The sequence below is a fragment of the Physeter macrocephalus genome, chromosome 5 (genome assembly GCF_002837175.3).
Source record: "Physeter macrocephalus isolate SW-GA chromosome 5, ASM283717v5, whole genome shotgun sequence".
In the NCBI taxonomy this organism is placed as follows: domain Eukaryota; kingdom Metazoa; phylum Chordata; class Mammalia; order Artiodactyla; family Physeteridae; genus Physeter; species Physeter macrocephalus.
The window spans coordinates 1,268,703-1,295,461 of NC_041218.1; the positions used below are offsets into that span (position 1 = coordinate 1,268,703).

Here is a 26,759-nt window from a genome sequence, read left to right on the forward strand (position 1 = left end):
CTCGAGCGGGGTAGTATAAATAAATTCCAACTCTTGTTTAATATTCCTCTGGCTGGAATTCTAGTTATCAATGGTTATCGTGATTGAAAAACAAAAGAAACATCTTTATATTTGCCCACACCTGTATTGTTCCATGACTTTACTACGCATATTATCTTTAAATGAGCTGGCATCAAACATAACCTAGAGAACTACAACATATTCTGAAGAATGGAAAACTGGACAGCCGTTTCCTCCCTCACCAAAGAAATGTTCAATAAATTGCTAGTCATTACTCAACACCGATAGGAAAATTTTCATACGCACTCCAAATACAACAAAGAACACACGTAACTGAAGTCCAGCATCGGCCTTAGTGACCAGACACAGCAGGAATGAAAGGACTCTGGGAGCCCAGGCACAAAGTCACACACACACACACAGGAGGCCTCGCCCCACTCAGGAAAGAATGCACCAAACACATTTGCATTTATTTTCTTTTTTTTTTTTTAAGCAAATGACAAAGACCCAGTTTACCAGCTTAACTTTTTAAACCTAAGCTTAACACGTTACATATTTAAACAATTGTCAAAACTTACTAAGTTGCCAGCATCATGCACAACTAGAAAACATCCTCAATTTATATTAAACCAGAAATGTATTACCATTAATGCATTAATATCTTTCACTACTAAATACTGAAAAAAATTGAAATTACTTTTGTGGAAGATTCGCCCTGGCGATGTTAACTTCACAGCAGGCTGACACTACTTGGCTCATGTTTCAAACACAATGGAAAAGCAGGTCCGTGCTGGTGTTAGTGTACGGAAGAGTCACGGCCACCTTGGATTACGTTTAATAAAAAAGCAAAGTGCATACAGAGATTTACAACAATTTTAAAGACAAAAAAAAAAAAATGGTCCTATTATGTGGTCCCAACAATAAACTCAAAAGTCTATGACAAGTAGGGCTCCGATGAGCTGTGTATAAATACTTTAGATTAAGTACAGTTACACTGAAAGTCGAGTTCGTGTGAAATCTTCAAAAAAATGTTCCTGTCAATCCTCCCACGGCGCGCGCCAGAGGGAACGCTCTGCTGCGCACGTGCGGCGAGCTACTTGTTATCCAAGCGCAGCAGCTGCTCCTTACCATTTATCATCAAGGACTTCAGCTGGCCGTCTTCTTCAACTTCCACTCTCTCTTGACCATTCTCGACAATCCTGGAGGGGGGGCATAAGAGGCACTTTAAAATCTTGTTATCAAATAAGTAAACATACATGTGAATATAAATTCATATTTCTACAGGACTTGCCACAGATATACGTGCAACTACTAATTTTGTGGCTGAAGCCAAGCTGCTGAGGACAGACGTTTCTTAAAATCTGACAGTGAACTGGGCACAGGCACTAGCTGTCAGAGGGGCCACGGCTTCACTGTGGATGGCTTCCGTCTTACCGTTCCAACACGCTACTACCCGTGAACACGGCTCTAAATAAAGGTGGTGTCTAATATACAACGCTGAGCGAAAATTCAGAAGGAAAAGCTCTAAATCGGAGATTAAGATTCTCATGGTACCAGAGAGACTTACATACAACCCGTATGTCACACACTGGAGGGTGTGCAAAGAAAATGGGGCACCAGTGAAACACCACATCTACTTATTAGAAATATGAACTAGAGAGATCACTGTACCTCTTTGTAGTGATTTTTCTGCCATTAACCACTTTAGTAGAAGTTGATACAGATTTGTAGTTGCCTATCCCACTGCCACCAAATGCCGTGGAAGAGAATGAAGTGAGGCCCCCGTGACCTAGTGAACCAAAGGAAGTGAATCCTGAGGAAAACAGGAAAGGAAGATTAGAGACTAGTATGTCCACTGTTGATTTAACGCACACGTTTTCATCAGAGCCACAGGGCAGGAGGGACCCCCCTCCCCCTTGACAAAGGGCTCCGCTGGGCTTCCCTGCGCGTCACCCTACTGAAGGCGAGCTACTTGGTGCCATGCATCTCACAGGAATGCAGCGTATTTCCCGCCACAGATGGGCAAACCCAACTTGCTTCTGACTTGCTCCTTGTAATTGTGACCACAGGGAATAAAAATCTGAATTATTAAAAAGCTGAAATAATTTAGAAAGAATACCACAAAGAACTATCTGGAAAAGCATGGGTCTGCAGTGCACAGACTAATTCTCAATTACACGGTGATCAACTACGGACACTGACTTGCACAGCCACAGCAAAGCCCGCCAACTTCGACGCTGAGACTGCCTGCTCGTTGAAAGAACTCACCTACCTGTCCCACTCCAAAAGGTCCACAGCACAGCTCACATCGCACACTCCCTAACAACTCTTCCTGAGGCTCCTTAAAGGTAAGGACTGTGTTCCACACACATTTCTTCAATGAAGTACTGTTGTGCTATTTTTAACCAGCTCTATTTTACTCTCCCTTACACTCGAGCACGTTACACGGCATCTAACGAAAGGATCTGCTCGACGGAAGTGCACCGACACCTGCCCTGTGTAATCAAGTCCAGTCGGCATTTGAGGAGAAGAGCCCTCGCAGGTGGCATTGTGTGGGGTGGCCTGTACGAGGAGCACAGCCAGTTCTCACCAGAGCATTTAAACAAAAAAGAGCGCCAGAACACAGCAGCTCCTCTGTTAAGAGGAACTGGGTGAGCTTCAAAGAAAAGCTAGGATTACAATTCTTCAGGTGAAACACAGGGTTGCATCAGGCCACGTGCACGTGACTGCAGCTGGCGGACGGCCTCTGCGTCAACACAAGTGACCACGCCTCACCTGGGGACTCAGCCTGGCTCTGGTCACACACAGACCTCATTAAAGCCCCACCTCCTGACGCCATCAACCCGGACTCCCCCAAGACAGTGGAATTTTTTTAACTGCTGAGGTTAGATAAAAAAGGATTTAGTGAGATTGTTCTAAGTGGGTTATTTCACAGTTATTTATCTCAAAACACCTTACTCCTTTTAAACAGCAATTTCATTAAATGCTGGCCACCTTTAACAGTTAAGATCAGAAGTAGGTTTTCAAGTATAACATTCTTGGGAAGATTAGGAAAAAAATGTAGGTTACCAAGCACAGATTTTTACACATAAAAAACACTGGCAAATCTACTAAGCTGTTCTACCAAAAGGTATACACATACTGCAAAGTGCCCTAACTAGAAGAGCACTGCACTGATGTCTAATCAGACATTTAGTACCTGTATCAAAAGAAGAAAATCCCCCTCCAAAAGAGGGAAATCCACTGAAAGCAGAGAAAAACGACCCCGTGCCTCGGTTCCGGCTTCCGCGGGGGCCCCTTCGATTCCCAAAGAAGTCCTCAAACGGGTCTTCTAAAAACAAACAAAAGTGCTTTGTGAAATCTTGATTCAATTTTGCTTTTTCACAGGAGAGCTTCAATAAGGGTTAATGCCTTATGATACACTGTTCCATTAGGAACAAAAAACTTACCAAGAAATTACAACAATGTAGCCTATCTACAGAGCAGCCAAAAGTCCATCTAACCAGCAGTTTTACTTACTTGTTTAATGTAACTAAAGCTAGAATGCCTCGGGGATTTACAACAAACAAACAAAAAAAACCACAACACTATATATATATAAATATAAAACTCAAGGTCATTAATCTGCACTACAGACTTGGACAGAGAGCTGTTTTAATACAGCTTTTTACTGGAAGTTCTGGTAGACACTGCCCCAGCTGACACCATTTTAAAAAGGTTAGGATGATTTCACACCTCAGTAGTCGTACTGCATGGAGTCTGGGTTGCCTTCTCCAAAGTCATTCAGGAATAAAAACAAAAATGGATTTTTCTGACGTATTTTTACTTATAACGCAAGAGAACGCTGTAGCAAAGTGAGGCAAAATTTAACAGCTGGTGATTCTGGGCCAAGTGCTAAGGAATCCCTTTTACTTTTCTGTTAAGCCTGACATCTCAAAAAAATTTTAGAAAGGATTAGCTGAAGTCAAATCTGAATAAATGTTAATTGGCAGACATTACATTATACTTTAATAGAAAATTAGTAATGTGAATAGGCATCATATTACTACTGGAGATACCAAAATGCTCCTGAAAATAAAAATAAGATTAGCCTTGAGAGTTTAGGGGCTTTTTTTGGTTGTTATTATCAATCAGTGAGCACCTACTGAAAACATGAATTATACAAACTTTTTAAAAAAATTCACTGAGGTTCTATGAAATTAATCAGCGCTATACTTTTTTTTTTTCGAGGAAACGGACATTCTTTAAGAAAAAAAAAAAAACAAGGACTCCTGATGGATGAGTAAGCTAGAAATGCATGTCGGGGAAAGAGAAAAGCAACCCATGACACACAAACTACAGAATCAGCACGGCATATTTTTAAGACAAGGCAAGAGTGACCAAAGCAGGAAGTTAATGCATTTGAGTAGTGAAATGAATGAAATAAAAGTAAATAGAAAAGTGAACACACAGTGAGCACGAAACCAAGTAGAAATTGAGATTCATGGCGCAGTCACGTTTACAGGCAAATGTGACCTGAGCAGCGTACCACACCCCCAGGGTAACTGGCAGTGACCTGAAAGGATGTGTGAGAGGTTACGTGCGCTGTTGCTCACAGACCCCGAGGAATGACCAAGGGCCTGGCAAGGCCAAGGCCGCTTAAGGAATACTCAGAATGGGGGCTAGGAAAGGGGTGGCAAAACGACATGGCCGCACACGCCTAGGGCCCGCGCTCTGCAACAAAAGCAGCCCCCGCTCGCCGCAGCTACAGAAAGCCTGCGCTCAGCAACGAAGACCCAACGCGGCCAAAAATAAATAAATTTTTTTTAAAAAGCAAAAGAAAGAAAAAAACCTACAAGGCCTCTCTTAAATGAGAGCTACGCAAAGTACACGAAAACAGGCCTGAAGAAGCAAACATTTAGAAAACCTGGTCACTGGTGGCCTGTTGAGAGACCCAGAAAGAAGGAAGTGCTAGAGGGAGGAGGAATGAACATGTGCACACAGAGACCAGGTCCACCGCCCCAAAGGGGCCCCGAGCCCCGGGCAGTACTGGGCAAGGGCTGCTGCTTTGAACAAGAAAGCCCCAGGGCCTGCTGGTCTTACGCTTAATTCCCACGTTCCACAGTAAATGCCACCGTTTTCAAACACAACTTTAAGAAATTCATTTACCAGCTACCTTGTGAACAGGGCTTACAGTCCCATTATTACCATATTTAGAAGTGTAAGTAGAAAAATGAACCATAAACTTTATCTAGAGCTGGAGACATTTTGTAAATTTCTTCAGACTTCATCCTGTTCCAATAAAATACAAGCATTCTATTTACTAAGTCACCTTTTTACCTTATCATCATGGCCTACACACCTGCAGTGACACATTCTCTATAGATCCGATCTACAAGATGGCAGATAATTAACATTCTTATGTTACAACCACCCACGTTAAGACACACAAACGTAATGTAACAAGTACAGTTTAAACTCACAGCGCAGTAATTTTCTCTTTCAAGCAGTAGCCGTCATGAAGAATCTACAGGACCAGCTTTAGGTTTTCACTATCCATACATGAATTCCTAAACGACGTGTTGTTCTGCATGCTCTAAAATTTTATTTTACACTGAATCATGTTGTTTGTGTCCTTCTGCAATGTTCCTTTTATTACTGCTATAACAATTAGTCATGTTATAATTTAAGGTTCATACAGCAACTAAATCTTTAAAGGTTGTTCACAAGGGTTTTAGGACCAACTTAAACCAGTGTCCATGTGATACCACCACTCAACAGTTTTAATTTGTTTACATGAAGCTAAATTAAGCCTTTCATAATTATAAAATCACCTTCTTCAGAAGCCACTTCAAAAGATGGTTGAGGGGCTTCCCTGGTGGCGCAGCGGTTGCGCGTCCGCCTGCCGATGCAGGGGAACCGGGTTCGCGCCCCGGTATGGGAGGATCCCACAAAACTTTATCTAGAGCTGGAGACATTTTGTAAATTTCTTCAGACTTCATCCTGTTCCAATAAAATACAAGCATTCTATTTACTAAGTCACCTTTTTACCTTATCATCATGGCCTACACACCTGCAGTGACACATTCTCTATAGATCCGATCTACAAGATGGCAGATAATTAACATTCTTATGTTACAACCACCCACGTTAAGACACACAAACGTAATGTAACAAGTACAGTTTAAACTCACAGCGCAGTAATTTTCTCTTTCAAGCAGTAGCCGTCATGAAGAATCTACAGGACCAGCTTTAGGTTTTCACTATCCATACATGAATTCCTAAACGACGTGTTGTTCTGCATGCTCTAAAATTTTATTTTACACTGAATCATGTTGTTTGTGTCCTTCTGCAATGTTCCTTTTATTACTGCTATAACAATTAGTCATGTTATAATTTAAGGTTCATACAGCAACTAAATCTTTAAAGGTTGTTCACAAGGGTTTTAGGACCAACTTAAACCAGTGTCCATGTGATACCACCACTCAACAGTTTTAATTTGTTTACATGAAGCTAAATTAAGCCTTTCATAATTATAAAATCACCTTCTTCAGAAGCCACTTCAAAAGATGGTTGAGTAGTACGTTGTAAGAATAAGGCCAGCTAGCTTTTCAATTACATTTTCACGTACTTTTGTATTCTTTTATTTTTTTAAATCTTTTATCTTGCATATTTTTCTATTATACAGCCTAAATATGACTTTCTACAATTCAAGTAGTCACCATATTTTAACGTGTAATTTCAGATATTACAGTTAACCCTAAAAATGAAAAGTCTCACCTGTAACAGTCATGGTGACACCAAAAAACATATTAAAAAGAAAAATGTCATGATCAGAGTGATGTGTTGCTAACAGGTGCCACTGTGAGATGAGGCCACCCTTACTGAGAGCCTCCCATCACCAGTGCTGCTGGCTGGGGAGTGTGGGTCAGGAGCTTTTACGACCTTCAGCCCCCAAGCTAGACACAATTTTTAAAGACCCTTCAATCCAGCAATTCAATTCTACTTCAGGGAAATCAACTCATCAAACATGGAAATAACTTACTCTACTAAAGGAGTCCGAAGCATTTATAGTGAAAACTGAAACTTACCTAATTTTCCAAAAGAGTAAATGAATGGAGAGCATGTTAAACGCAAGTATTTGAATGGTCAAGTTTAAGCTTTAGAAAAAGGCAGAAGAGAATATATATATACACACACACACATCCCAACTATAATACCTGAAAAATGCTGACAGTGGACTTTCAATTGGTGGTAAGACAAAGGTTGATTCCCCCTCCCTCCTTTTATCTCATTTACGTTTTCCAATTTCTTACGTTGAGTCTGTTATATTATTATTTTTGAGGTTACAAGGGGCAAATACTGCATTTACTTCAGAAGTAAGTTTTAATAAGACATGTCAACACAACCAAATATTCTACCAAGTACTTTTTTACTTTCACTCCCCCAGGGATACAGAACCACACAGCCGGCCGAGGTGCCTGATGGGCAAAGCAGATATGGACCAGGTGGAAGGAGGAGGTAGTTACAAACAGCAGCTACGACCACAGGCCCTGCCACAGAAACAAGGGCTGGAACCGCCGGGTATATTTCCTCCTAATTTCGTTATGAATACTTTGTGCATACATGTTATTCATAAATACTAAGCACAGCTTTGTTTTCTTGCCCCTTTTACCCCCTTATCACATCATATCACATCAAGTGCAGGCTTTGTTTTCACAGTGTTTCAGCTAGGGGACATCAAGGAGAAAGGTAAGTTCAAGGACCTCACCTCCTATTTGGGAGAAAGGTTAGCGCATCCTCGATTACATGCAGGACAGCCATCGCGTCAGGCACGATTATGATCTTGCTATTGTCTCTCTTTGGAGATTAAGCATGGTTTAAGGAGATAACGAGTGTGGGTGCCGACCTGGGAAGGAGCGGACAGCTTCTGTGTGTCAACTTGAAGAGGCCACAGCACCCCGCTATTGGGGGCGTCTCCGAGGGTGTTCTCGGGTGACATGACCGTTCACATCAGTAGGCCGAGTAGAGCAGCCCGGCCTCCCCAGTGTGGGCGGGCCCCATCCCATCAGCTAAAGGGCTGAAAAGACCAAAAGGCCAACCCTCCCCCCCCCCACCCCCCGCCAAACACAAGAGGTTTCTCCTGCCTGATGGCTTCTGAACCGGAACACTGACGGCACGTCTAGCCTCATGGAGTCAAGCTGGGACATTAGCTCTGCAGATTTTGGAAGTGTCCATCTTCATAATCAAATGAGCCAATTCCTCATACTAAATTTCTTCAGAAAGAGATACAGAGATACACACCCTGCTGGATCTGTCTCTCTGGACAACCTAAATACACTCCTAAAAGACTTTCTAAATTCTGTATCCTTGGTCATTTTAGAAGGGTCTCTAGCCAGGTCTTTATCCCGTAACAATGCTGTGCTGTGAGACACAAACATTACAGGAAACAGGCACATGCCTATCCTATGATTTAACTCTTTCTTTTCAGCGCCGTAGGCATCCTGGATCAAACACACCTCTACAACTTGGTAAGATCCTGCTCTTCTCTCAGAAGTACTAAACGCGATCCGTGAAGGTGATATTTGCAGAACACGAAACTGATCAACACCCTAAGTAACGATGTCAAACTTACAACAAAAAATACACCGCACTGAATGCTGTTTAAGTGCAAAACGGGACAAATGTTTACACGCATACATACATAGAGGAAGACTTAAGGGAAAAACTAAGTGCAAAGACGTTTAGAGCCATACATTCTCTTAAATTTTACGAAAATTCAGTATCTGACAGAACAGTAACCACACCACAATGATCGGCTGAAACCAACTCAAGCCAAATACTGAAGTCCACACCAGAGGCCAACAGAAGCAAAGCCAAGTGCCGCGATTACGAGCACTCTTGCCTCTGTCCTGAAGGAAACATTTCAGGGAACGCAAAACCCAAGCAAGGGAGAGGCGTGCACTGGTGCCTTAGGGCAGCAGCCGGTCCCCTCCTTACGGCTGCACGCCATCAAGTTCCCAGGCACACACAAAAAACTGCACAAAAAAGGGTAACACCATAAACTCGAAAAAGCATCCTGGGCATTTCAAACAAAGGAAAATCACAAAAATCACACTGTACTACAGTTTCAAAGCTCAACTACAGCAACCCTTAGGAAAGGGGAAACACTTGAAATTCAAAGGCCGAGGGGAGCAGACAGATTTCAACGTGATCATCTCCCAGCTAATCCCAACACCACAAACAAAAACCAAAACACTCCTTTCACGACATTTTAAAATGTTTTTTTCTCACGTATTCAGAAGTAGAAAGTAACATATTTGAAAAGAATCTGAAATAGAAACGGGAACAAATCAGAAACACAGCCATAGCGTGATACAAGGTTGGAACCCTGGGGAGGACGGGTTTGGGACGCTTCTCCGCGGCTGAACCAGCATCTGGGTGGTGCCTGGCACTAAGCAGTAAGCAGATAATAAATATATGCCAAATGAACATCATACTTTCAACTTTGCATACAACTATTTTGTTACAAAATGCAATTTCTAGTCACATCACAGGTCTGGTAGGAGCCCTGTATTTTCTAATGATTACAAAAATCTGTCCAAGCCAAGGATCCCACATACACACACTGGACCCAAATCGTCCTATTTCAGATGCCAGCAGAGGTCTGGGGTTCCCTGAGACTCTCTGTCCCTCACAGAAGGAGTCTGTGAGGGTCAGTGTGTGGCCCGTCTCGCCAGGGTCCCTTCTCTCTCTTGGTGCCACCAGTCCCCTCACAAACCACTAGGGAGCCACCCGCCCAGCACTCTGCCCTCGCCCCGCACCTGAGGCCAGGGGAGCACAACTCCAGGAGGAAGAGAAGGTGAGCAAGCCCTACACGGACGCGGGCAGCTCTGCCCTGGGGGGCCCCGGGAGCTCCATAAACCCTCAAAATCAACTCGTGACAGGTGCTGGCTTCCCCGGGGGAAGATGATCCGAACCTCACGGCTGCTGCTCTCGTGGCCCAGAAAACCACCGAGGATGACCTTTTCAGGACACCCTTCCCCCCCACCGCTGGGGCAGGGCTGGGCTGGGCTGGGGCGGGGTCTGGGTCAGAGGCCCACCAGCACGGCACCCACCCTCGCCCAACTATCTTCAAACACCTGCTCCCGTGCCGCGATTACGAGCACTCTTGCCTCTGTCCTGAAGGAAACATTTCAGGGAACGCAAAACCCAAGCAAGGGAGAGGCGTGCACTGGTGCCTTAGGGCAGCAGCCGGTCCCTTCCTTACGGCTGCACGCCATCAAGTTCCCAGGCACACACAAAAAACTGCACAAAAAAGGGTAACACCATAAACTCGAAAAAGCATCCTGGGCATTTCAAACAAAGGAAAATCACAAAAATCACACTGTACTACAGTTTCAAAGCTCAACTACAGCAACCCTTAGGAAAGGGGAAACACTTGAAATTCAAAGGCCGAGGGGAGCAGACAGATTTCAACGTGATCATCTCCCAGCTAATCCCAACACCACAAACAAAAACCAAAACACTCCTTTCACGACATTTTAAAATGTTTTTTTCTCACGTATTCAGAAGTAGAAAGTAACATATTTGAAAAGAATCTGAAATAGAAACGGGAACAAATCAGAAACACAGCCATAGCGTGATACAAGGTTGGAACCCTGGGGAGGACGGGTTTGGGACGCTTCTCCGCGGCTGAACCAGCATCTGGGTGGTGCCTGGCACTAAGCAGTAAGCAGATAATAAATATATGCCAAATGAACATCATACTTTCAACTTTGCATACAACTATTTTGTTACAAAATGCAATTTCTAGTCACATCACAGGTCTGGTAGGAGCCCTGTATTTTCTAATGATTACAAAAATCTGTCCAAGCCAAGGATCCCACATACACACACTGGACCCAAATCGTCCTATTTCAGATGCCAGCAGAGGTCTGGGGTTCCCTGAGACTCTCTGTCCCTCACAGAAGGAGTCTGTGAGGGTCAGTGTGTGGCCCGTCTCGCCAGGGTCCCTTCTCTCTCTTGGTGCCACCAGTCCCCTCACAAACCACTAGGGAGCCACCCGCCCAGCACTCTGCCCTCGCCCCGCACCTGAGGCCAGGGGAGCACAACTCCAGGAGGAAGAGAAGGTGAGCAAGCCCTACACGGACGCGGGCAGCTCTGCCCTGGGGGGCCCCGGGAGCTCCATAAACCCTCAAAATCAACTCGTGACAGGTGCTGGCTTCCCCGGGGGAAGATGATCCGAACCTCACGGCTGCTGCTCTCGTGGCCCAGAAAACCACCGAGGATGACCTTTTCAGGACACCCTTCCCCCCCACCGCTGGGGCAGGGCTGGGCTGGGCTGGGGCGGGGTCTGGGTCAGAGGCCCACCAGCACGGCACCCACCCTCGCCCAACTATCTTCAAACACCTGCTCCCCGCTCCAACGGAAGACTTCCCAGACACGGACAGAGCCACCCTCCTGGCCTCCTGGCCACAGCACCCCTCCCCCAGCGTGGGGGACCAGGGGCTCAACAGGGGCTTTGTAGTCATTTTAAGTCTCATGAAAAGTGTTTTTCTTTTACCTCCTTTAGCAGGACACTTCACACGCTGTCTGGTGTGGACCTGAGGCCTTACTCCTTGCCGCCTTACCAATTCCAGGCATGCAGGTCTGTGCAGGTGGAGCCTGGGCCCACGGGGACGGGGGCACGCTGGCCGCCGGGTCTCAGGCCCACCCGGGGGGGGGGGGGGTCACCCTCCGGGCCCTGCCTCTCCCACATCCGGCTTCTCTCGGTGTGTCTAACTTCAAAGGCTTCCCCTTTCAAAATGTGCTCTTCCTAAACCGCAAGACAAGTCTTCACACGTTACAGGGTGAACGGGGCCCCCAACGATGCGGCCTTCCTAACCCCCAGGCCAGTGACCGTGACCTCATGTGGGAAGTAGGGCCTCTGCAGACGATCCAGTTACAAGGAGCTCTCTCAGGTGGCCCTGATCCCATGTCACTAGTGTCCCTATAAAAAGGGACACTTGGACACGCAGAGGGAACATGATGTGAAGACACAGAAAGGACCATCTGAGGCCACCAGAAGCTAGAAGAGGCCTGGGGAGGGACCCAGCCAGGCCGCACCCGGTCTCAGGCTCCAACCTCGGGGTCTGCTGTTCCCGCACAGGCGCTGCCTCGGGCTGTGACACGGCTTCCCCGTGGAGGGTGGCCTGCAGGGCGTCCCAGGCCCCTGTGCGGGGAGCTGCCCAAAGACCGTCAGGCGCTAGCAGCAGGGAGTCTTGATTCCAGACACGCTGTGGGCAGGGAGTCGGCCCCTGCTCACCGCACAGCCCACAGGGCAGGAGCAAGGCCTCGAGCTCGGCCGCATCCTCACCTCACACCCCTCGGGCCCCGGGCGCCGCCTCGCTGGAGGGCTCCAGCTCCTCGCCCGCCACCTCCGTGACCCTGGAGGAGGACACAACGACCGGCTCACGACCCCCCAGGCCTGGCCGCGCCCCTCCCTCCGCAGCCCCGCCTGCCTGCGCTGCACCCACGCCCCTCCCCTCCCCTCCTCGGTCCGGGTGCCCATGCAGGACCCGAGCCCGCACAGATGGGACACGAGCGCAGTGAACTCACTCTCGCTCTCGGGAAGAGGCTTTCGGTTTCAGAGCTTGGTTTTGGCTGTCCAACTAGAGGGTACAAGTACGGAGAAATGCCTCCCAGACAGCATTTCCTGCTAGGCCTGTAATGGTCAAAGCTTTTCTATCTTAAAACACCATTCTACGGAGTAACGGCATCCTTCAATAATAAACAAATGAAGGGATCATCCTAATTCACATCAGTATAATCCCTACTCGTTATTTTTTCCAATTATCATGCTCCTATGGCTAGTTTTGTGCGTGCTCTACATTCGGGAAAGTCAGCCTTGAAAGGTCGGCCTGCCTCCTGCACTGCAGAGCCAGTCTTCAGCGTCTTAGAAATGGTTTCCCCTCCCTCTCTGGGAAGGCGTCTGTCAAGGAGGCTTGCGTCTATCTGCAGGCCCGCAGGCCCACGTCCTCCTCCCACCACATCACATTCCTTGCAGCGTGGCAGTCTGTGCAGCACCCCTCAGGCCTCAATCCTTCCCACCAGCTCTGGTTCTTCAAGCCTCCTCCCCTTTCATCTGGGGAGTCTGAAGTCAGAGGGTTTTATACTCTGATAAACGCAAAGCAAAGCTCAGAATGTCTTTTAACAGGTTTTGAGCTACTCTTTTTGGGTTTTTTTTGGAAAACAGGAGCGGAAAAAAGTTGGTCGTGTGAAAAATTAAGATGAAAAAATATAACACACTACTATAAATGGATGTTATAAGCGGGTTGATTTGGATACTGAGAAACATCAACTAAATCACTGCCAAAGCAGAAAACCCCCAACCCTACATTCACTCAGACCTGCACTGAACATACAACCATCGGGCCGCACTGTTACTTCATACATGCAGTAGCCATGGCGCAGATTCTCTTCCTGTGTGTAAACCCTGAGAGCCTGAAAATGGAAGTCACCTAGAGCACCTACAAGAATGGACCGGACAAGTTATCACTGCCACACTAATCATGAGAAACACATGGGAGATGCCTAGTGCTAAAACGTAAGCAACGCAGTATCTCAAACAGAGGGCCTGAGAGTCTAGATCTACAGGAAGACTAGGTCTCTCCTAAACTGGACTCTGAATCCAACGGAAGAAATTTCCACCGTACGTCCTGCAATCTGTAACTCTTCTAAGTGAATTCCATACGCACATAAAGATGTCTTTATGTGCGCCAATCTCAATTTAGAAGATGCGAAAATCGTGCTCATGGTGGGTAAAAACCACGTCACTTAACTCATCCCCATCTGATTATCGCCTCTATCCCTTCTTTACTCTAGAAAGAGCGGCTCAAGGAAAATCATTTTTAATGAGAAAGCTTGGCCTCTCAGATTTTTTTCCCAAGGAAAACAAAACCTGGCTACTGTTCAAGCACTAAGGGACTCCTCCCTTGAGAAGCCCTGTAAGTGATGAAGAAGCATGTATGAGCCGCCGGCCACAGCCCTGGCGAGGGCAGCCTGCTCTGCCTTCTCTGCCACCCCCGCCTCAGCTCGAGGTGGCAGAGACCGGGCTAATTTCACCCAGCACTGCCCTGTTCCCCCAACATAACACATCTGGAGCTCACTAAAGGTTGTAATGAGACACAAGGTAATTTTAAGACGGGAAAGATCATTAAAACTGTTTGTGTTTTTCTTACAGTAAGACATCTTACCAATATAAGGGAAAATTTAAAAAGGACATAATTATGTTTCATATCATATTTATAGGGAGCCTTCCCAATACATATTTCTGCTTACGGTAGTAGTAATTAATGCAAAAAAATGAAGTCTTCAAAAAAAATGACACAGTTTCCTCCCCCGTCCCACTGGAACACTCCCCTGCTTAGCTTTTGTTGCTACATTTGTCCGTGAAAATGCTAATATACACTAGTATACATGCACACCTTTCCTCCATAAGCTACTTTCTTAAAAAGTAAAGCCACACAACAGTGAAAAAATAAGAAAACGCAGAAACTAACACACCGTTGTAAAGCAATTATACGCCAATGAAGATGTGAAAATAAATAAATGAGGACAGTCTCTCTGAATCCCCATCTGAAATAAACTGAAGGACTGCGCCATGTACAAGGCCCGACACCTACCAGACACGGCAGCGCCTTACTCCTCTTCGTGCCTGAGATGGGCAGGATCCACTGGCTCCCGTGTTAGCTGTAGACAGAACTGCTGTTCTTGTCTCCCTCCTGAGGGGCTGCAGGTGGCGTTCAGCCTTCTCAACCAGGCTCCAGGCAATGAAGGGAGCAAACACAGGGTATGTCTCCCCCTCCAGGAGCCAAAGACAACAGTGGCCTCAGCAGCACACGCTGAAAGAACCCTGACCTCTCGGGTCGCCCAGCACACCAGACGTTCCCGACACCAGACCCTAACTTGAGTTCCCGACACTCTGCCTCTGGTCGGGAACCAGGACCGAGAGGTGCAGCAGATGGGAAACCCTCTCCTACGATGAAACAGCAGCTCCTTTGGCAAAGCTATTCTCTCAAAGATGAACATCTGTGATGCCTTGCTCTAGAGGTGTCCTTTCTTTCCAAAAACGGCAAACTCAATAGTCCTAACACCACAATCAGAAAAACAAAAACAAGTTTCAAGATCAAATGTCTTCTGAACAATATCTGCCTCGATGCTTAGTGTTTTGAACCAGACTATTACACAGCAAATTCACACAGAATTCATTGTCCGACCAGGAACAGCATTCCTGAGCCCCCAGTGTCCACATCCTTCCCACTGCAGAGGTAGTTCATCAGAGCCGAACACAGCCAAGGAAATGAGTACATTAAAGCCTTTATTATGTAAACACGCAAGGTGTAAAATTCAGGAAAGTGTTCTGAAGGGAGAAGGAAAAGGGGTTTAATTAAACTCCTGTACTGCTCAGACAGCAAGTTTAAGGACAAGCTACAACCGTGATTAAACAGAACGGGTATGTCTGTCTTCGTGAGTCACGGGCACATTATGTAACCAACGACCCAGATGATGAACTTACCGAAGAAGTCGAATGAAAATGGGTCCCTTCCACCAAAAAATTCCCTGAAGACATCATCTGGGTTTCGGAATGTGAAGCCAAAGTCAAACGGACCGTCGAAATGACTCCCACCTATAGAAGCAAGCACAGCTCTCAGTTATGGATTCCTGCTTGCAGCTGACACACAATCACTCGTCTACAGAACATTATATTTCAATGTAAATCATGATCTAAAAAAGGAAAAAGTTTCATAAACCTGAGGCTCTCTCAAGCCCTACCGAGATCAAAACCACCTGAGCCCAGAGCTGGGAAATGTGCTTGGACATCAGTCCTGAGCTGTACACAGCACCCGAGGACTGTCTCACCATCTCTAAATGTGTCATCAGCACACAACATTACACTATTTTTATTCTTTGTTGTGAAACTTCATGTAAGCCAAGCACATAAACATTCACTCATACGTGTGTACGGTCGGTTTGGAGCGTGAATGTCCAAATGCCCACTGTGGAGCCGGCGGGACGGCAGATCACTGCAGGAACTTTTCATCAAAAATACACACGTCTAGGCCTCACCACCAGAGGCAGTTACTTTGGTGGTTATTTAGTTTTTCAAAAGAATCTGTTTTTTTAAACCCTAAGGGTATTTTGACACATCAGGTACTGCTGCTCTCAGGGTACAAACTCACGACGTGAGGTTTTACAGTATTTCCTATCTACAAAATGTACACCAATATACACTTCCTAGCATAACAAGAGATTTTTAATAGGCTTTTTCCATGTTATCAATTTCTCCTTCCTTCCCCCATCCAGCCCACCCTCCAGACTGCATCCGGATTTACTGAAACATGAGTGTCCAAGAGAAATAACACACTGAACCCCCTTAAGACCCTTTGCCATCAGACCACCTCCTCTTGTCACTACAAGGCCAAGAGAAAGACCGACGTGTACACACATACCTCCACCACCACCGTTTAATCCTTCTTTGCCGTATTTGTCATAGACGTCCCGTTTTTTAGCTATAGATTTAAAAAGACAAGTCAGTAAAGACCAAGCTGTTCTTTTCCCTCAAAATTCAATAAGGTGTTTCCAAAGTTGTAAACTGAACGAAGACCGGCTGTGGTTCTCAATTTCCACGCTCAGTTTTAAAGAGCTAGGCCTCCCTTACTGTAGATGAACAGGTGAAGAGAGAACATCTAAGTGCTTCTCTCCCTTAAAAACAACTCAAAACATTTTTAAATGCTGTGAAGTTTAAAACATTTATTTCACTCTACTGCTCACCGCGCCCATGCACATACTACATCAAAACCCCACTAGAAAGTTGCAAAACGATTCCAACCCTAGACATGTACCTTCTTACTACAAAGTCCAACTGGGGGATAAGATCTGTGGCACAAAGAGAAACAGGACAGGGTCTTGGTGAGGGCAGAAAGGAGACGAAGTAAATAACAGCCAGAGTAAGAGCCAACCCAAAGGCTACAGCTTAAGCACCCTGGTTTAAGGCAAGAGCCCACCCAAGCCTTGATGATGGTCTACTATCTCTGGTCATCTTACCACTTATGTTCTAGAATAAAAACAACTACGATGCAGCCCTGCTCAGACATATAGGTTCCTTTGCTACACAATGTGTGTTCCCCTAAAATCTCATGTTCTACAAAATCGTGTGGTAAAATAACAGGGGTTTATGGGGGAAACAAGTGTAGAAGCAAACCATTTACAGCCAGTTTTTGGTAATCGGAGACTTGTAAGAACAGTAACTGTGTATCTGTGAAGGTAACTCCTGGGATTGAAGGCTGAATAAGAGAATGTGAAAAATACACTCCCCCTCACCAAAAAGACAAAAACAAAATAACGACATTTTTATGGGAGTTTAAAGGTCCTCTTTCTACCAAAAATCAAGCTTGACTTCAGTCCTCCATTTTTCTGTTCCTGGTCTGTGAAATCCACAAACCTGGGAGTGCTGGATCAGCAGCACACAAACACCAGGACAATGACAATGATAACAAGGACAAAAGTTCCTTGTGAAATAAGACGACTAGGCCTTCCTTCAAAATAAAGGGGGAGGGGCTGTTAGGACATAAGCAAGATGGTCCCGTGTTAAAACGAGTGTCAACACGGGGTGAGATGGTCAGCTGTCAACACGGGAGACGGTCACATGGAGCTGGCTCTAAAATCAGAACTCTCTTTTAACAGTGAACCTGGCCACACGTAGCGACACTTGGGGCAAAGGGTCCACACCCTGTGGTCAGTGAGTCCGCCTCTCATCTTTTACATGTCTCCGCCTCGACTTCTACCAGGCCCTCCAATACCGCTTCCTGGCAAGGTGGTGTCAGCAGTTCTCCAGTTTTCTCACAAGGTTCTACAGTCTTCTCCCTACCACACGGCCCACACACGACGCTTCTCTTACCAAGAACCCGGGGAATCTATCTGGCTGACAGCTACCTTCCGCATGACCCCTGAAACTAAGCCAGCAGATCTGACTTTCAGTTCCATTCAATACCTAAACTCTAGGCCTGGGGAGGGAAACCTACAAGCTGCGAAGTCTGAACCTCAGCTGTACGCACGATGCCTGATTTCCTGACACGCAGGAGATCCTTTCAAGCAGAAGCCAGCACATTCACACAGGGTGTTCGTAGGGCAACGGGGATGAGAGGTCACGACACTAACTACACAGGTGGCCTCCACCGCACCCACAGCGCCACAGAGAGATTCCCGCGACCTGACCTGTCCCGTCAGTCCCCAGACCAGGGGTTAGGACTGCTTTAGAAGAGCCACCCTAGGAGAAGTCTAGAGGCCAGGGTGCCTCACAGCACTCACGGCTCACCTACCGAGTGGCTGCCAGGAACGGGAACGTCAAATGTGCACAAGAAAACCCTCCTTCTCACTGTCCCACACCTCACTCAGCCATCCCTCCCTCTGCAGGCCCTGGGGAGGGCACAGGCCCCATGCTGGGCTACTCACCATCTGACAACACCTCATACGCCTCAGCTACTTGTTTGAATTTTCTCTCCGCTTCTTCTTTATTCTCAGGATTTTTATCTGGATGCCACTTCAGTGCCAGTTTCCTATATCTTAAAAGGAGTAAAACGATACTGATCAATCCAATGTCCAGAAAGCCAGTGGGCTGTGAAACATAATTAGGCAAAAAAATGAGAGCTGCGAACTACTGAGATTAACCTTAGTCTCTACTGTGACATCTCCCTTTCTGCCAGAATGAATAAAATCGACAGCATAATACAAACCCACCTCTAGAGATAAAAAAAACGATTTTAAAATGTGTGAGGACCAAAGTATGGGCAGCATGCACTCACGGTGCTAAGGCTGAGCACATGGAGCACAGCGGCCTTGCTCCCTGAGAGGAAGGAGCCCACGTGACTGTCCCTGTCCCTATGTCCCCATCGCCTGACCAGCCCATCACTTTCGCATCAGTGGGCGAAGGTGGGCCACTGGCCACAGCACGGTGGAATATTCCAGCATCTTTCACGAGTTGAGATGTGAATTCAAGATTCACTTAAAGATTCCAGGACCAAGGTCGGTCTGCTCCATGGTTCCAATTAACATTAACAAGTACATGCTTTCCAAATGACAAAAAAAATCCTCTTTTCTAATTAGCTACACATAAGCGGTGTACATTTCAGGAGGGGGTGGGGGGACATGAGACGGGGAGAGGGCGTGCTCCTTAAAAATCTAAGACTAGAATGCGAACCCAACAGTCCTTCTAACACTTGGCAAGTTATTAATGTAAAGCTGCTGTGGTTCAATTTAATTTCAGCATTTTAATCAAAAACCTCAGCTTAACTTACTAAAATCGGATTAAAGCTGGAATCTAATGATAAAACAGTACTTTATTATTAAATCACTGTGAACCTAACCATGCAGTAGCAGACCAAAACCCCTCAAGTGCTACAAACCCTCCATTTAAAAAAAGACAAACCCTACAAAAGGAGAAAGAGAGAAAAAACAACTGGTTTGCACTAGCATGCTTGTGTGAAAGTGAAGAAATGTATGAGCATCCAGAATAAGGTTCAATTATCTATGCCTTGTGAAAGACTGCTAGATTTCTTTAGAGTCAAGGTATAACACAGCGAGTTAAGGGGTACCATGCGTTTGCCTCTCCACTCCACTGCTGTGGTCGCCTGGAGACACCGTGCTTTAATCGTGTCTGGCACAACACAGGCATGATTTTCCATCGGTTAATACAAGTACTGTGTACACATTACATTTATTTAAGAACAGTACAATTACTTCCAACTGTACCCAGCTGTTCTTGCTTGTAACCGTGAGCAAGTGTGAGAAACCCCACAGCCCACTGGTGACACAGCTCTAAGGTACGTCCCTGGCCGCCTGGTCCCCACTGTTTCTTGGCCAAGGTCTGACACAGGGATATTCTGCAAGCAGCTTCAGGTATGCCCAACAGCAGTCAACCTGCTGAATAAGTTGCGCGTTTTAAAAAGAACGACCTGGTTCAAAAATCCTTCATTTCCATCTGCACACCTACTGAGTCTAGTAGTATAGACTTCATTAAGCCTTAAAAAGCTAGTTCCTGCAACACAAACCGGAACCTGATTCCCTATTAGTCCCGGCTTCCGCATCAGTATGGAGCTAGGCTAAAAATCTATCAACCGTCTGCTGTACGTTAACGCTGAATGAAATCGATCCCAGTTTGCCCTGAGCGCTGCCCGTGACCTGAGACCTGCCTCAGATGCCTCCCGTGGGCCAGGCCCTGGTCACAGAGGTTCAGCAAGGACAGACAGTAGTGCTAGGCTCAAGCGTGACCGTGGACCAAGACAGGGTCATGCAACGGGGATCTTTAAGCAACTACACCAAGGATGTTACGGTGACAACCCTATGAGCACCAAAGCAGCTCCACTTCCAAGTCCAGCGTCAAAGTTCTTTGGGCTGATTTCACATCCTCAGTAAGTTTTTGATCTAATTCCAGCAGAAATAGAATCCACTGTCCCAAGACAAAGTGACAGAGGAAACCAAGTGCCCTCTTCTCCCTGAATGACAGGTGGTAAGGTGGGCCTAGGTCTGAGGCAAAAGCTAACTTGTTAAATGCTGTCTAAAATTCAAACCAGACTGCAGCGGTCAGAGACTCACAGCACCTGAAGTGCCGTTTCTAGGGGCAATATAAGGTTACACTGCAAATGACCAGCATACGAGTGCACAGACTTATTCAGAAATACGATTACTTACGCCTTTTTAATATCCTCGGCTGAGGCATGTCTCTGCACGCCTAGAACTTCATAGTAATCCACCATGTTTTAACCGGCTGTTGGAAACGAGTCCTGCAATCAGAAATCCATGGTCAGTGATGAGACTGCCCAGGCTGGGCTCATCGTGGGGGCAGGGCGGACAGAGCAGGCGTGAGGGGTGCCGCCTGGCCTGGGCACTAACCACCAGCCTGTTGGGCCGGGGCCTCGTCTGGGAGCTGAATCCAAGGCTCACACCCTAAGACCCCTCCCGACGTAGGGAAAAAAACGCTCTGAAATGAGCTAAGAATAGTCTCAACTAAATAAAACCGACAGGTGACTCTGCACCAGCCTTGGGGCCCGCCGGCCACCAGCTGTCAGGCCCCTGTCGAACAGCCCACGGCATCGGTCCCCTCCTCACGCCCTGCACTCCTGTGCCAGGCACTGGGCAAGCCCGCGGCCACCTGACAAACATGCTGTCCCTGCCCTGGGGATGCTACACAGGAACGGCAGACACCTTTCACAGCCGGGCAGCCCTCGCCAGTGACCAGCCAACGCCCTCCCACGGCCCCCTGCTCTGACTCAGGGCTATTCCTGTAACCGCCCCTCCGGCCTCCGGTGCCCATCCGTCGGACATGAAAACAAACACACTGTCCCCCTGCTGGCAGTCCTAGTGAGAGGGCACCCAAAGAGCAGGCCTTCCGGGGACACCAGCAGTGCATCTCCCCATCACTACACGGCGCAGGACGAAGAATCCCTGCTGCTTCCACCACCACCACGAGGATCGAGCCTCGGGTCCCACAAAACCGAACACAACCTACACATCTGCTCCCTCTTAAGATGTGAAGTCTAATGAATTTACTTCTCTACATCTGACTAACTCACCTCATCAAGCCAGTGACCAAAAACTTACATGAAACAGGCCTATTCCACACAAGAGGACAAAGTAACTTCACCCAATAAAGCAAAGTTCTTCTATCAAGCAGCTGTGCTCAAATCGGAAGCTAGGGGACTTCCCTGGTGGTCCAGTGGGTAAGACTCCGCACTCCCAATGCAGGGGGCCCGGGTTCCATCCCTGGTCGGGGAACTAGATCCTGCATGGCGCAACTAGGACCTGGCACAGCCTAAATAAATAAATATTAAACAAAACCAAACAAAAAAACATTAGCGTAGTTTAAAAAAAAAAAAAAAAAACTGAAGCTAGGCTTTCAGTAGCCTTCCCCCAATTTCTAGGATCAGATTTTCAAATGAAATGTTCTGACTGTAAACAAATACATGAGATCACAACCTCCCCGAGGCCACTCTGCTGGGGTTAAATGATGTCACAACCGGGAAATATCCCATCTCAAACAGGATGCACAACTGTGTTCGACTTCTACTTTTCGGCACTGGGGAGCAGCCCACGGGAAAAAAACATCTGTCGCCTCACGTGACTCAGCAGGCAGGGGCGCGCATCAGCCGGCTCAGCCCTCACCGGACATCTACAGAGGACTCCACATACAAGGGTCAGGAAGGAGCACACAGAGAAAAAAGCCCCTCCATACCAGTCCAGGGACTTCGCGCAAAAAATAACTCAAAGGTATCACAGGAGAATCAAAAACAGAAACCCCTCCTACCACCTCAAAATCTCTAGAAATGTTAGATAAAAATCCAACAAACACATCTGAAGAGCCAGCTGAGCTGAAGCAGTTAAAGTGCCAGAAACAGAATTAATTACACCAAGAACGGTGATCCCAGAGGGGGCGGGGCTGTTGCTGTGCTTTCAGGACGGGACTTGCTTCTGTGGCACTAATGGCTGCAATGAAAATCTGTAATTTAGGCTCCTCAAAAGGCTGTACCTGCAAGAAAGGGAGACGAGAAAAGCTGTCCACTGAACTGCAAGGGAGGGGAAAGGGAGCACCCCTGAGAATCCAAGCCTTAGCCTTGGAACTGCAGAATGGAACCCCATTACCTTCATTAACCCGCAATGCTCCAAGCTCTCCAAAACCACCAAATACTATCCCAGGGTGGGGAGGCGAAAAGAGCTGTGCTAGAGAAACAAGTATCTCTGCAACCCACGTTGTGTACGTCTGACCGGTGTGGAGATCTTTCGATGCGCTACGGAGAGCTAATGCCCAGCGTGGTGACTACGGCCAACAATACTGTGTCATATATTCAGAGTTGCTGAGAGACTAGATCTTAAACATTCTCACCGCAAAAAGAAAAAAAAGTTAATTTCATAATGCGAGAGGTGTTAGCTAACTCGGGTGGCAATCGCACTGTAAGACATAAATGATTCAATCAACATGTCTCAAATCAATTATATCTCATTTTTTTAAATAAAAATTTAAAAATAAAATGTAACCTTATCAATGAGAGGGAGGAGTGCACGGGCATCTTTGTGAGAAAGCACAGAACAGGACTTTAAAATTTTTTTTAATTTAACAAAACAGGTCTAGTGGGTATAATTCTAAGTGTTTAAATTCTAAGTATTCTATAAACATTAACTCGCTTATTTCAAATACTTCAGTAAAACGATAAGAAAATTAAGATCAAAGATACCCTAAAACTGAATTTGGTTTATTTCTCCAGCTTCATCCAGACACAGCTGACACATAACCTCGTGTAAGTTTAAGACGTGCATCGTGCACCTTAATTTTATGAAACTTGAATTTTTTAAAAAAACTACAAATGACCTTTGAATAACATGGGTTTGGGCTGCACGAGTCCACTCGTATTCAGATTCTTTCCAATAAACATTGGTAAATTTTTTGGAGATTTGAAACGATCTGAAAAAACTCACAGAAGAACCCTGCAGCCTAGAAATACTGAAAAAATTAAGGAAAAGTTAGGTAAACCACGAATGCAAAAGATATAATATAGATATATGCCAATCCACCCTTACACAGGCATAAGGTGAGTGATATTTAATACAAAATTAGTAACATTTTAGTTTTTGTTCTATAACCTTGCTTTCAAAGAATTACATAACCACACGATATGTCTCTTATCAGCTTATCACAAGTGGTTTTTTAAAAATGTAACAATGTTTCCAATACTGTATTATGAATGAGTGTAATACTGTATGTCATAAAAATTTTATGATTCATTCATTAGTGTACAGGCCAGGCTATCGTGAAGCAATCGTATCGATTACACTAGGCTACCGTAAAGCAATCATGCTGCTGCTGTTTCATTATCGATGTACGAATTATCACACCTATAAACAAACGTGAATTTCATTCACATTATCTTTTCATTTTTGTCACGTAGATACTGACAGACAATTCATCTTGTAAAAATATAACGTAAACTTACGTTATCAATAAATACAATACTGTGAATGCAATTTCTCTTCTTTATGATTTTCTTAATATCTTCTGTAGTTTACTGTAAGAATACAGCAATATAATACATATAACATACGAAGTACGTGCCAATCAACTCTGTTATCGGTAAGGCTTCTGGTCAACAACAGACTACTAGTGAACTTTGGGGGAGTCAAGAGTCATACACAGATTTTCAACTGCAAGGGGTCAGCACCCCTAAGCCCCACGTTGCTCAAGGATCAGCTGTACACTCTTTCGAGAGACAAAAGAAAATTCAAACTCCTGGGGCAGGCAAGATGCACACGGCGACTAGCCTGGAGATGACTGCCCAGAAGAGCAGGCGAGCAGGAGCACAGCAACCTCACGGCTTCTGGAACCAAACACCTGACCACTGGCAAGAACATCCGCGACGCAGCAGAAAAGCAGCATCCCTGCAGCAATATAATACATATAACATACGAAGTACGTGCCAATCAACTCTGTTATCGGTAAGGCTTCTGGTCAACAACAGACTACTAGTGAACTTTGGGGGAGTCAAGAGTCATACACAGATTTTCAACTGCAAGGGGTCAGCACCCCTAAGCCCCACGTTGCTCAAGGATCAGCTGTACACTCTTTCGAGAGACAAAAGAAAATTCAAACTCCTGGGGCAGGCAAGATGCACACGGCGACTAGCCTGGAGATGACTGCCCAGAAGAGCAGGCGAGCAGGAGCACAGCAACCTCACGGCTTCTGGAACCAAACACCTGACCACTGGCAAGAACATCCGCGACGCAGCAGAAAAGCAGCATCCCTGCGACGCAGCAGAAAAGCAGCATCCCTGCGTCTGTACTTCAGAGGGCTAGTAACTCACTCTCTGTGGGTGTTTTCACTTTTGAGCTCCAGTCACTGCTGCACGGGGACCCCTTAGCGCCCAGCAGTGACAAAAAGGCGGGGAAACCTTACCAGACCGCTGTCACCAGTGGGACAAGGAGAGAAGTCTCAGGATGAAGCTGCCCTCTCCTAACAGCTGAACCACTGCCCGAGCCACACGTGACCAGAGGTCAGCGGGGTGTCAGACGCCACTGCTTAGACATCTTTGCTCCCGGTTCCAAGCTCGTGTTCCAAGCTCTCCTGAGTCCAGTCGATCTGTCCTGTATTTGCAATGACATGCCAGCGCCTGCAGACACTGGTCGGCAAGAGCGAGATCCTCAGGGCGGTCGGCACAGACACGGCAAGACGGGCTTAGACTCGGCCACGCCCACCAAGTGGTGAACGCTGTGACCGCTTAACCACCTATCACACCCCCCGGGAAGACTCATCTGTCCCACAGGACCGTCACGGGGACTGAGGGAGCACGTGAGCGTCATGAATTAACAGCGCCTGGGACACGAGCCACACTCGGATGCTGGCCATCTTCTTCCTTTCTAAATGGAGACCCCACCCCAAGAAGGAAACGCAGACGAACTGAGTGAGGCCCATCAGACGCCCGGTCTGCAGCCAACTCTGGACACAAACACTGCCTTCACTATAGCCCCGTCCAGCTCCAGCCAGCCCACCGCTTGAAGCTGACCGATGTAACGTCAAGAGGAAAAGCTTCCCCAGTTAACGTCCAACGCGCGCATTCAGGGCTCACGCTGTTTGACTTCCCAAAGCCCCAAGCACCCGTGGGCCTTCCGGGTGTGGAGTCTCCTGGTTTGCCTACCTCCTGCCCACCTGCTCCCTCCATCGGCCTGTGAATGAGCAGTGGGAACGCCGGGGGCTCAAAGCCCCCTGCTCACCCTACTCCTGTGTTTTCATCCACTCTGTTATTTAAATTCCGTTTATGTAGCAATGATTCCCTAATGTTAGCTCCAATCACAGATCTCATTTGGCATTCAGACACAAACAGACAGATGGCTACTGACGTAGCCACTTGGACGTCTGACAAGACGTCCCAAATAGAACATGACCAAATTTAACTCTCCGTCCTCCCCACTCCCACACCTGGCCTTTCCCTATTAATTCTACCCCAAGCTGCTTGGCTGGAAACCTTCACCATCACCGACACTGCTATGCCGCCACATACACACAACAAACTAATCCACGGTTCTGCCTGGTTTACCTGCAAAATACCTCAAACCCCTTCACTTCTCTTGATCTTCAGTGGCACCAGATATCCTACTCTGAAATACTGTGGGAGCCTCCTTCTCACAGCCAAGATGAGCTATAAATATGCAGCTGATATCACAACAGACACTACCTACTGTCCAGCACCAAACAAACCAGCTCTAAAGGACACTGTCAGCTCCCCTGGGGAGTCAGGGAATGACACTTCACTGCGCTAGCTAATGTAGGTCTGGGACGGCAAAGGTACCAAATGAGCCTAGGATATGCTGTCAATCAAGAAAGTAAAGATGCCGGCAGAAAGCACAGGCCCGGTCAAGAAAAACACGATTGTGGAACTGTGCCAGCTTGGAGGTGACTAAGAATAAATGATAACTAAGTGCCATCTGGGATCGAGGACTGGTGTCTGTGGCAAGAAAAGAACTTTGGGGGGAAAACTGGTGGGATGTGAATAAAGTCTGTAGTTAACAGTACTGTACGAACATAATTTTTTAGTTTTGATAAACACCAGGGTTACAGTTGTTATGTTAAGGAAAGCTAGGTAAAAGGTATACAGGAGGGCTTCCCTGGTGGCGCAGTGGTTGAGAGTCCGCCTGCCGATGCAGGGCACACGGGTTCGTGCCCTGGTCCAGGAAGATCCCACATGCCGCGGAGCGGCTGG

The 26,759-nt window shown here is 46.5% G+C and overlaps 1 protein-coding gene across 1 annotated transcript in view; it reads right to left on the reverse strand.

The window, feature by feature from the left end:
- Positions 1–819: 819 nt before the first annotated feature.
- Positions 820–26,759, reverse strand: part of DNAJB6 (DnaJ heat shock protein family (Hsp40) member B6) — a 38,898-nt gene continuing 12,958 nt past the window's right edge. Inside the window, exons 2-8 of the mRNA XM_024128158.2 lie at positions 20,710–20,801; positions 18,475–18,584; positions 16,473–16,532; positions 15,539–15,649; positions 3,200–3,331; positions 1,672–1,813; positions 820–1,199 (exon numbers count right to left, since the gene is read on the reverse strand). Of these exons, the coding sequence (XP_023983926.1) occupies positions 1,094–1,199; positions 1,672–1,813; positions 3,200–3,331; positions 15,539–15,649; positions 16,473–16,532; positions 18,475–18,584; positions 20,710–20,774 (726 nt within the window). The 5' untranslated portion in view covers positions 20,775–20,801 and the 3' untranslated portion in view covers positions 820–1,093. The remainder of the gene's footprint in view (positions 1,200–1,671; positions 1,814–3,199; positions 3,332–15,538; positions 15,650–16,472; positions 16,533–18,474; positions 18,585–20,709; positions 20,802–26,759) is intronic.